Below are 12055 nucleotides of genomic sequence, written 5' to 3'. Positions count from 1 at the left end.
CTGCCTTGGCCCTGGCCCGAGGGGCCAAAGACAAAGGGAACCACACCTGTGGTGCTGTCAGAGCCACAAAGGGCTGCCCCTGTCTCCTCAGCTCCACCTCCTGGCTCAACCCTCTGCATGGCCTGAAGACATGAGACAGCTGGAGTAACAAGGCCCACGAGGGGCTCTGTGTGGTCAGCCCACCTGAGTGCCTGGCGCTGCTCGGTGCCCCAACACCCTGGTCATGAGGTCCAGCTTAGGACTTCCTGTGCCGGGGCTGTCTGCCTCAGAGAGTGCCTCGTGAGAACCGGATCCAGGCCAGGCCCTGCTACTCCTACATGCCAACCGGCATATCCCAAAAAAGGGCTGCTGGCCTCATTGGGTCTTAGGCAGGACCTAGAAATCTTTCTTTTTTAAAGCCTCCAAGGATTCAGATATTGGCTAGAGTTGGGAGCCAGAGCTGTGCAAATCCATCCTGCCCACCGACTTTCCCACTTACCTACTGCCAAAAGGGCCTACCAACTCCCTGCTCCCAACCCTTCCTCACGAATCCCGCCCTGTGTGTGCCTTTACACCCTTCGTCCAGTGCTACAAACAGGTGTGACCAAGGTCCGGCCTCGATCTGCTGGCTGGGCAGTAGCACGGCAAGGCTTACCAGCCAGCGCTGAGAGGAGCACGTGACCTCAAGTGCCACTGGCCTAAAAGCTCTACCCTGACTCGGCACTTAGTCCTCCAAGGGCTCCCAGACCTGACTCGCATCGGACACCTTGTTTGTTCCACCCGGCAAACTTCCATTCACCCAAACCAAATGCTCCCTTCAACCTACAGACACCATGTGCCAAAATCTTCTCTTAAACAAGCCCACGGAGGGGGAAAAAAAATGACTTTCTTGTCTTCAAGCTCCTTAAGGACAGGACGTGTGTCTGAGTCATCTATCTATTCCTACCCTTCTGTGGGGCAGACATTTCCCACGCCCACACAGAGCTTATATCCAGGAGGGAGACAGACCCAAGACCTGTCAACCAAAAGGAGCAGCACTAAGGGTAGCAAAAGGACAGAACAGTTCACCCTGCCTGGAAGAGGTGGTGTCAGAGGTGGGCCTCCAAGACCAAGAAGGGGCTCGGAACAAAAGGGGAAACCAAACGGCAGGCAGGGCAGTGAAGGAGGTGGATCGTGTGCCCCGGGAACGGCTAGCGCTCGGTGGGCACGGCCGGTGTGTGGCAGGTGCTCTGAGGATGAGGCTGCAAGAGGCTGAATGGGCCAGGTTGGCAAGTGACTTGAAACACACAGTCTAGGGGCGCCTGGGTGGCTCAGTCGGTTGAGCGGCCGACTTCGGCTCAGGTCATGATCTTGCAGTCTGTGAATTCGAGCCCCGCATCGGGCTCTGGGCTGACAGCTCAGAGCCTGGAGCCTGTTTCGGATTCTGTGTCTCCCTCTCTCTGACCCTCCCCTGTTCATGCTCTGTCTCTCACTGTCTCAAAAATAAATAAAATGTTAAAAAAAAAAATTAAAAAAAAAAAAAACAGTCTATACAGAGCTTTGCACATGAGCAAATGGGTCAACCTTTGACCAATTGGTCAAATTGGTCGTTGCTAAATAAACGAACGAACAGATAAATGTCTGTTGCAGGCGGCAGGGAGGATGACTCAATTCAGAGCAGCAAAGAGCAGAAACGATTGGGAGGCCTTCACAGACACAGCCTGGGCCATGCCTTACTGAGTTAGAAGCAAGGGGACTCCCAGAAACACAGCCCGGGACAAGCAGGGCTCAGCTCGGGTTACCCAGCATCCAGAGAGACTCCCGTCCCGGCGGACTGGGGAAAGCACGTCAACATCCATCAGGTGCTCTGAGATCCGGCTGCGAAAACCGAAGTCCTAGAGGGAGTGGAGGGGGAGGTCAGAGCTGCCCCTGTCACGGTCGGCATCGTCCGTGTCACGGCCTCTCCTCCACCCCCCACCTTCCAGAAAGGGGCCCACTACGGGTCAGGCACCGCGCTATAGGTTTTCACATCTACCGATTATTCTCGTCTTCAAAATCACACTGTGACTAATCTGGAAAGACATGTGATACAGCAAGTATGGTAAAATGTTCACTGAAGACCCTAGGTGGTGAGTATGTGTGTATTCACTCTAAAATCCTTTTAATTTTTCTGTATATTTGAAATTTTCCAGGGCACCTAGGTGGCTCAGTGGGTTAAGCGTCCAACTTCGGCTCAGGTCATGATCTCACAGTTCGTGGGTTTGAGCCCCGGGTTGGCCTCTGGGCTGACAGCTCAGAGCCTGGAACCTGCTTCGGATTCTGTGTCTCCCTCTCTCTCTGCTCCTCCCCCACCCACACAGTCTCTGTCTCTCAAATATTTAAAAAAAACTTTTTTTTTCCATAATAAAACCATGGAGGGAAAAATAACCGTGAGACTGACACCCTTATCTCCATCTCACAGATAAGGAAGCAGGTTTAGGGGACATGTAATTCACCCAAGCCCAAGTAGCTGATAAACAACGGGGCTGGTTGGTGGTCAGATGTGCCCTGGGCTGACTCCAAAGTCCAAGCTCTTTGCCAATCATGTCACTTTCCAGTCGTCTCTCCCTCCTGGTGCCCAACCAGGGCACCAGTTGGGCACCAGGAGAGAGCCAACCAGGGTACCAGGAGAGAGGTCAAAGTGCCCACAAGACCTGTGGGCAGCACTGAAACGAGGCATGATGGCCGTTCTCAGCTTTCTCTTTCCCTTCCCCCATTGCCCTTCTGGACAATGGGGCTTAATTAGCGGTGCTCTGTCCACAGGCTTCTCTTTGGGACAGGCGGCAAGTACCCACACAGGTGCCAGCTCCCCATCGCCCTTTGGCTGCCACAGGACCCTGATCCTGCCCCCTCCAAGCCCAAGAGCCCTGCTGAACCAAGTGAAGGATTGCTACCTGACAGCACGCTAATAGGGACAGTTCTGTCATCAGCCCTGATACATGGCAGGATGCCCAGCCGAGGTCTGGTCCTGCTGTCCATGGCTTCCTCCACCCACTCCCATAGAGGAGAAAAACATTCATGGGCACATTTGTCCACACAGTGACTCCCTCAGAAGGGATGGAGCCCTGGCTTCCAAGAGTCCTGAGACGTGCCTGTTCTTCATGGCGGTTTTTGCCAACAACGACTTTCTGCCTTCCCTTCCTAGCTTAGGGGCTTTCTTTTTTGGTGACATTTTCCTTTCGGTTCGAGTTCTACTCCACTTAATGCAGCTGCCATCTGCCTCCTAAGCCTGTGGCTCAGCGAGGGGCTAGAGCACGCAGCCTCCTAATTCCTCTGCACCCCCTCCTATCATTACCGCTCATCCCTGACCCTCTCCCGCTAATCCCTTCCCTTTGATCCGCCTCCTCCAAACAGATGGAGCACACTTTCCAGAGGTGATGCGCTGCCAAAAAGCACCCTCGACTACTCCCTGTAGGTACAGACCTGGCAGAGGGGGCCAGGATACAGCAGGCTGCGTGGAAGGCCCGGGACAAAGCAATCACGCCCGGTGACATTCCAGGACGACGTCTTCTCTTTGGAACAGTAATTGCAGCAGCCCACCTAGCCTGAGGACCGGGCCGTGCCATTGCTCGGTGGTCCCACAAATACAAATACACACACATACACACACACACACAACCAGTCTCTAACCTCCTAGATTCATGCAATGTCTCTGCTACAGCCCAGAGGCTCTAGGTCACGTATCTCCCAGACAATTCCCACTGCAGAAACAAGAAACAATAATAATAGCTTATAGTTATTTGATGTTTATAGGCTAACGTTTTACATTCTTTGCCTCACCTTCTTCTCATAGCAAACCTGTGAAGTAGGTAGCGTTTACTCTTAGCTAATGGGCTGAGAGACCAGAGTTAGACAAGATCCAGGTTTGAGTCCTGACTTCCCACCTACAAGCTGTGTGATGCCAGGCAAAACGAACCGCAGGGGCTCACAAAGCCACGCGCTTTGCCCCACGCTGCTGCCCCACCCCCCTCAGACTCACCAGTTCCAGGAAGGACTTGGGGTCAGAGGCCACGGAGTCTGACAGCTGCAGCTCCTTCACCTGCTCGCTGATCTCCAACTCCTGGGGAAACAGACCCATAGAGACGTCACCCAGAGCGGAGCAGACAGGGCTGGGATCACTTCCCAGGGAATTCCGTTCAGGCCAAGGTGCCAACGCAGCTCGAGACCTAACCAAAACCCACCTCTTCTAGAAAACCTGAAAGGGGGCTGTGGACCCTCCCCTTCTTTCTGGACACACGGAGCAGCGCCCACCCCACTCAGGCTGAACAGCCCAGCCACGTAGGGACAGCCACTCTCTGACTCAGGTCAACAAGGGTTTACACCTGGAAGGAAAGCCAAGTGAAGTGGAGAGGAGACGGTTGGAAAGCGGGCAGCAGGGAGGCTTCTTGCTGTCCTAGAAAACAGAACGGGACTGTCTTCTCCAAGAAGTAGCTTAACACCCTTTAAATGAGCCCCCTCCCCATTTGGCTGGAAGAGGAGCAGGACTAAGGGTCGGACGACCGAAGATGCCTCAGCCACCGGGAACTACTTCTGTGTCACTGCCTGGTCTTGCCAAAGCAAGACCCCCGGGCCATCAATGAGAGGAGCCTCTGGTAGCCTGACTGACCGATCCTGGGGCAAAATGCTCCCAATGGTTGCCACCCTCACCCATATCCTCCCCTCTCTACTGAAACACAGACAGCAGCGACCCTTGACTGGTGTCGAGAAGTACGAGGAGGAGGCAGAAAGAGCAAGTAGGTAGAACAGAAGAACACAAACATCCCGGGAGGGTGCCAACGGAAAGGCCAATTTCTACCCTGAATTTCTAACGCCAGCAGGTTTGGAGTTTCATTCAGGATCTGGCCGCCTGCTGGGTCTGGGCAAATCTGTCACAATGGAGGGTTCTAGCCACGTTGACAGCCCGCTGCAGGGACTGCAAATGAAGCTCCCCATCTCAGTAATGAAGATGTGGGGATGGGGATCTGCACGGGGCTTAAGAGAGCAGCTCAGGGAAGGAGGGGCAACTTCCCAGGGGACAGGGGCCTTACCTCGCTGGCGTCCGATCTGCTCTCTTTCTGGACAGAGGCTTCCTCCTTGGGCTCCTCCTTCCGCCTCCTTCCTCCTTCGGCGCCTCCTTCCACCTCTCCCTTCCTGGAACCCTCCTCTCCTACATCCGCTGGGGCCTCTGGGGCCTCCTTTTTGTTGGCTTTGGCAGGCTGACTGCCCCCAGGGTCCACCCCACTCCTGGGTATTCCTGAATCACTCTTCTCATCCTTTTCTTTCTCCAGGAGCCACACGCTCGCCCCTCTTCCCTGCTGCCCTGTGCCATCGGCACTGCTCAGACTGCTGTCTGCATCCTGGCTGAAGAGCTTGCCGGGAGTGGGGGGCCCGGCAGCCTCTGAATCCAGAGAAGCATCCTTCTTCTCCTCTGGCTGGCTTGTTCTTGGAGACTCCTGGGTGGCAGCAGACCATGTCAGACAAGGAGGCATCAGAATTAATCAAATGATTTCAGAGACTTGCAACAAGATGGAACTGTCATTCCTTGACCCGTACGGGCCAGCGCTCCCGTTATCAAACACCCCAACAGCCATTTAAAACAGAGATTCCCTGTTCCACTCCAGATCTACTGAATCTAAAAGTCTATGGTGATTTGCATACACCCAACCGGACCCGACGACTGACAGGCTCAGAAAACCAGTGCACTGAACTCCATCACCAGCTGTTATGTTCTCAAGGAAGAAATGCCTCGTCCCAGCCCCATTAGCCAAATCTTAAGACTGCAGACTCAGAAGTCAATATTTATTTTTCAAAAAGTCAATATGTATTTATGGTGATGATGATGGAAAATCACATGGGAGAAAAAAAGTACCAAAGTGTACAATTCCGATTTGTTCACTTTTTAAAAAGCAGCAGGGAAAAAAAACAGACCTTCCTCAATAGCAATGAGGGTGGCTCTCTTCCTAAAGCCTCCCCTGTACAAGCAAGTCTGGGGCACTGTCAACTGCACGCTCTGAGAAGCAGAAAGAAGCCAAGGTAAGATTTACCGGGGGAAGTGGCTATGAAGGATAAAGGGGTCGGGAGACCTTCAGAACACAGGTCTGACCTATGACGGGGAGAGTGGGACACGGGCCGGAACAGGCGTGGCCTCAGGAAGGGCCCAGTTCTGAGGAAGTCTTGGCCTGCGCAGCAGTCCCACATCTGGCAGAAAAGGTCCTGCTCTGGGGTCTGTTGCTCTCCATCAACAAGCATGGCCTTGGCATGAGCCAGGGTGGATCAAAGTGCTGCAGCTGGAGGCTGTCATTGCTGTGGTGCCCTTAGCAGGGTCTCTCAAAAGGAGCACCCTCTCCAGCTGCCACACCCTGTTTCTCACACACAAGCCTCACTTTAAAGACCAGGAAAAACCAGGACGCCTGGGTAACTCAGTCGGTTAAGCAACTGATTCAGCTCAGGTCATGATCTCACGGTTCGTGAGTTCGAGCCCCACATCGGGCTCTGTGCTGACAGCTCGGAGCCCGGAGCCTGCTTCGGATTCTGTGTCTCCCTTTCCCTCTGCTCCTCCCGTGCTCGCACTCTGCGTCTCGCTCTCTCTCAGAAATAAACAAACGTTAAAAAAAATATTTTTTCGGAAGACTAGGAAAAACCTTTCAAGCCGGCCAACATAGAAAAAGCAAATCCTTCCTTGAAATACAGAAAAGCCTTCCTCCCAGAAAACATCACTGGGGCTGCCAGGGTGAGTAACTTCTGAGCAGGGATTTTTGAGACTTCCCGTTTCCTCAACCTGGAAACTCAAACAAGGGGCCTGACGACTAGAATTCATTGGTCCCCGGAGAAGCCCTAAGCGCAGCATTCAGATGCTGTCTGTCTGTCAAAGCATCTACTGAACACAAAGACACAACCATCCGCCGGCAGGTCCAGCAGCCTAAGGACAAAGTCAACCCAAACTTTGCAAGGATGACTGAGAGGCAGGAAAGCAGGGCGGTTCAGAGCTCAGCTTTGGAGATGCACTACTTAGGTTCAAATCCTGGCCCCACACTTACAGTGACCTTAGACAAATGATTTAACTTCTCTATGCCTCAGTTTCTTCCTCTAAAATATGGAGACGCAAGAGGGCCTATCTCACTGGGTTCGGGGAAGGTTAATTGAGTTAACACTAAGTGAGCTCAAGAACTGAGAACGGTGCCTGGAAGACTCTGGGCATTCCATAAATGTTAACTAATGTTTTACTGTGAGATGCGCACAGTCATTCATCGGGTGCCTTCTATGTGCCAGACACTGCCCGGGGACCCACACATTAACAAGACGTAGATCCTGCCCTCAAGGAATTCATCTGAGAATGGAGAAAAGGGCAATGTCCCAGAGAGCCCTGGTTTTGAGCCTCTGCTGCCCAAAGCGAGGGACCGGGGACACAGTGGTGATACTGTCATCAGCCCCAGGCCTGTCCCAGGGAGAAAAGCAGAAGGTGAAAGGGAGGAGGGGGTGGCTTCCCTCAGGCCTGGGCAGGGCACCCTCTGGTGCTGCCCGTCCTCCCGACATCCGTAGCCTCGCCAAGGCCTCCGGGCTAAGAGAAAGGGCCGAGAAAGGGCCGAGGGGAACAGCTCCCCTTCAAGAGAAACGCGTGCAGAGCGGGGCCAGGTCTCCCCGTCCCGATACGATACCGCAACCGCGGCCGACACTCAGCAGGAGTTCGGTGCCCAGTCTGAGGGGCCTCCACGGACTCCCAGCAGGTGGGAGTTCCTGAGGATGGGAGAGGGGTGTCTGGCCAGCCGCACTCTACCACAAGCAAGCAGAGCCAATCCACCCTGGCCGCGGTCATCTCGTGAAGAGAAAAAGGCAACAGGCCTCGGATTAGGGGACAAAGGAGGGTCAGACCACAGCAGCACCCGTGGCCTTCGGGATAAAGTCCGCATCTCCCCACATGGCCCACGGCTCCTCGCCCAGCCCCTGCCCGCTTCGCACGGGGCACAGGCAGCCACACCCTGCAGGCGTCCTCTCCTCCTATGGATAAACATTGTGCCACTTTCCTCTTTGCCATGCGCCTTTTTTTTTTTTAAGTTGGTTACTTCACTTCATTTAGCAAACGGTCAACCCTCTGAGCCCCACCAGGTTGCTTCCCCTGCCTCCCTCGAGGCCCTGCCGCGGGAAGAAGCTCAAAGGGCAATCAGGACGGCCCCAATCAGCCTCCTCTTCCACCAACACACTCCGCACAGCACAGGACAAGGTCACTGCTCGCATCCTCGGCACCCACCCCAATGTGGCTGGGGGGCCCCCCAGTGTTCAAGAGCCACCTGCCAGGGCCCAGCTCCAGGAAGACCCCTCCCTGCTCCTGAGATGCCATGCACATTCGACACACACACACACACACACACACACACACACGCGCACGCGCGCGCGATCTACCCTAACAAACTCCCTCTGGTCCTCACGGTATCACATCTTCCAGGAAGCCCTCCTTGATCCCTGGGGCAGCTGTCCTGAGATGAGCCTCTCCGTCCTGTCACAACATCTACCGTATCGTCACTGCTGACTTCCTATGGGTTTCCCTCACCAGATCAGCTCCGTGCTATCCTCAGGGCCTAGAATCTGGCACGTAATAAGTGCACAGTGAATACTTGTTGACCGGATTTTTCAAAATGAGGGTGTCATGCAGATACAGGAGTTCCCACTCTGTAAAAGTCAGATGTACAATTTATTTTACAAGGTTACGCAGGGATTAGACTCTATTTAATACGATGCTTATTAAACGGAAAATAGCTAAACAATGTTAACTATGAATATTCAAGATGATGGAAAAACAAGTAGCCTATCCAAAATCCGAGGACACCTGGCACAGACGGAGACTCCCATTTGTATACATGAGAGAATGTATTCAGGCCGCAAGGCTGTGACGCCCAGTCTATGCCCTTCTCGAGCTCAAATTCTTCAAAAGACTTTCCCATCAAGGGGTGTATGCTATCCTATCTACCTAAACAGTAAGATACCGTTTTAGGGTTGCCTGGGTGGCTCAGTCGGTTAAGCATCCGACTTTGTGTTCAGGTCATGATCTCATGGTTTGTGCGTTCAAGCCCCGCATTGGGCTTTGTGATGACAGCTCGGAGCCCGGAGCCTGCTTCGGATTCTGTGTCTTCCTCTCTCTCTGCCCCTCCCCTGCTCACACACTGTCTGTCTCTCTCTCAAAAGTAAATAAGCATTAAAAAACTTAAAAGATTTTTTAAAGTTTATTTTTATGTATTTTTTAATGTTTATTTTTGAGAGAGAGACAGAGAGACAGAGTACCAGTGGGGGGAGGGGCAGAGAGAGAGGGAGATACAAAATCTGAAGGAGGCTCCAGGCTCCAAGCTGCCAGCAGAGTCCGACACAGGTCTTGAACCCACAGACCGAGAAATCATGACCTGAGCCAAAGTCAGATGCTTAGCCAACTGAGCCACCCAGGGGTCCCTAACGTTTATTTATTTTTGAGAGAGAGAGAGCACATCCACACACGCACATATGGGGGAGGGGGAGTGGGGGGAGGGGCAGAGAGAGAGAAAATTCCAAGCAGGCTCCACACTGCCAGTGCAGAGGCCCTGAATATTAAGATATTAAAACCTGGCTAACACTAAAATAAAGGAGCTCGCATCCCCTGAGCCCGTGTCAACCAAGTGCAGCAATTCAACAGTCAGAGATAACGTCCAAGGGAGACTGGACACTGGTTGCAGATTGCACGCAGTGCGTGACAGAGTGCTGGGAAAATCCACCTGACTCCAGACCCCTCACCCTTCACAGCCCTGCTCCTCGCCACCCCATGGGCCGAGACCTGCCCAGGACGCACATTCCAGGCCCCGGCGTACTGCCTCCCACATCAGGGTTCTGTGGGGTACACAGACCAGGGCGAGCGCTGCCCCCTCGGCATCGCTTTGCTCTGAGCTGATCTGTGCTCTGCCTCCTCCTGTCACAGCCCCAGGCCCCTGGGTATCTCAAGGCAAATATCTGCTGCCTTTTCAAAAACAACCTTGTCATCTGCATGAGGAAGGCGGTGCCAGAGATTTCATGAATATTTAACATACCCCCCAAAAGGCAGGGGCTACTATAATCCACATGGCTTGGGAGGGAGAGAGTGGGGGCCGGGGGAGCTGAACCTCCTAAGCCAACCATCAGTTAGGTTATTTGCCACGTCTCATTCCCACCCAGCTGGTCTCAAGTCTTTGCATTGTCCCCCACCCCATGTTGTTAGCACTTCCCAATCACACTGACATCATCCTGTTATTTCTAAGCCCAGCTCCCTCCCTCTCCTTTGATCCAATGATGGGTTCTTACCAGCCCCACGAGGCCACACGCTGCCTGCTCACCCACCCCTCTGCCTCCCCTCCTCACTCTCACCCATTCTCAGAGTCTCTTCCATGAACCTATCCCCTTTGATTCTGTAATAGACTAGAAATGGGTTTACACTGAAAGCAGGAGAGGAGGGGGAAGGAGAGAGAGAGAGAAGCAGACATTCTCGCCATCCTACTGCCCTCTCATGGAATCACGAGCAAAGTGACTGTTGATGGCACAGAGACAGGGGAGCACAAAGCTTGGCAGGACACTTCCACCCAGGGCTGTCTGGGGTGCTGCCCAAGAGCGGGAAGAAAGGGGCAGCTCAGAGGATCCAGGGTCTATAAACTGGGACAAACGCCATTTTCAAAGGGTGTGGTCCAAACAGAGGCAGCTTTGTCTCTCCTGAAACCCCTGTTCATCCTCAGCACTGCCCTTCTTTCTCTGCCTGGAAAAGCCCTACCTCCTCCCAGGGTTAGACCACAGGAACCCAACACTCCATGTGACAAAAGAATGAAATCTGCTGAGATGCTAGAGACACTTCCCCTGCTGAGTTGTCTATTTCTATTAAAGAGGTCATAAAAAATATGCTTAAAGGCTCCCACTCCCCCCAAAGAAGCATATAATCATCAGAAGGAAGCTTTTGGAAATCCAGGACATGCCAAAGATCCCCTTTTTGTTGACATTTATGAAGCAAAAATCAGCCCGAAGTCTAAGTGCACCATGACTGATCCACAGTGGGATCTTCAATCCACCCGCTGACAGCAGGAGTATCCACTCTGGTCAGGACCTGGGACAGCCCAGGGAAGAAAGAAGCACCATACAACCTGAAGGGATCCCCTCCTTGTCCTGGCAGGGCTCACTCTCATTCATTAACCTATTCATTCTCTCAACCACTCAGCAAAACATAGCCACGTGCTTCCTAGGTTCCAAGCAGTGGGCCAGAGCCGGCCATGTACACATGAATAGGGCAGAGTCTCTACTCCCAATGTGCTCAGTCTCCTGGAGACTTTCTGCTCCTTCCTCCAAAAGCCAGTATTTCCCCCTGATGCCCCTCTTCAGTTCATGGTCATCCTTCTAGGCTCCACACGTGAGCTACTGCTCACATCAGCAGTGTGAGGTCTTAGTGGCAGGCAAGAGGAAACAAAGTTGTCATTTCAGGGAATCAAACACACCGAGAAGGCTTTGGATGCAGTGCAAACAGACCAGGTCCCACTCACAGGGAAAAGTTTCAAAGTAAACACAGATCAGGTTGATGATAAAGATGGGGGGTAGGCAGGAGGGAAGTGTCACATTTCACAGAAAGTGTTAAAGTCACCATTAAAACCTATCTGAGGGGCACTTGGGTGGTTCAGTCAGTTGAGCAACTGACTTCGGCTCAGGTCATGATCTAACAGCTGGGGTTTGAGCCCCACATCAGGCTTTGTGCTGACAGCCTTCTTTGGATCCTTTGTATCCCTCTCTCTCTCTCTCTCTCTCTCTCTCTCTCTCAAAAATAAATCAAAATTTTTTTTTAGGGGTGCCTGGGTAGCTCGGTTGCTTAAGTGTCCGACTTCGGCTCAGATCATGATCTCATGGTTTGTGAGTTCGAGCCCTGTGTCAGGCTCTGTGCTGACAGCTCGGAGCCTGGAACCCTGCTTTGGATTCTGTGTCTCCCTCTCTCTCTGCCCCTGTCCACTTGCACTCTGTCTGTGTTTCTCAAAAATAAACATTAAAAAAAAATTTTTTTTTAAAAACCTATCTGATTGTGCACAGCCAAAAATCTGGACAGTTTCTGGAGTAATAGAGG

The 12055-nt window shown here is 52.9% G+C and overlaps 1 protein-coding gene across 9 annotated transcripts in view; it reads right to left on the bottom strand.

Annotated features, from left to right (window-relative positions):
• Positions 1–12055, bottom strand: part of CEP164 (centrosomal protein 164) — a 67961-nt gene that overhangs the window by 25491 nt on the left and 30415 nt on the right. For 7 of the 9 annotated variants that reach the window (XM_043579437.1, XM_043579439.1, XM_043579441.1 and 4 more), the window contains 3 exons: positions 5025–5429; positions 3977–4057; positions 1761–1853 (listed from right to left, as the gene is read on the bottom strand). In XM_043579437.1, the coding sequence (XP_043435372.1) occupies positions 1761–1853; positions 3977–4057; positions 5025–5429 (579 nt within the window). The remainder of the gene's footprint in view (positions 1–1760; positions 1854–3976; positions 4058–5024; positions 5430–12055) is intronic. The other 2 variants (XM_043579440.1, XM_043579444.1) reach the window with 1 other exon arrangement.

This window comes from Prionailurus bengalensis, chromosome D1, assembly GCF_016509475.1.
Source record: "Prionailurus bengalensis isolate Pbe53 chromosome D1, Fcat_Pben_1.1_paternal_pri, whole genome shotgun sequence".
Taxonomy (NCBI): Eukaryota; Metazoa; Chordata; class Mammalia; order Carnivora; family Felidae; genus Prionailurus; species Prionailurus bengalensis.
Note: the sequence above shows the minus strand (reverse complement) of the source record. Positions and strands in the feature narration are given on the sequence as shown.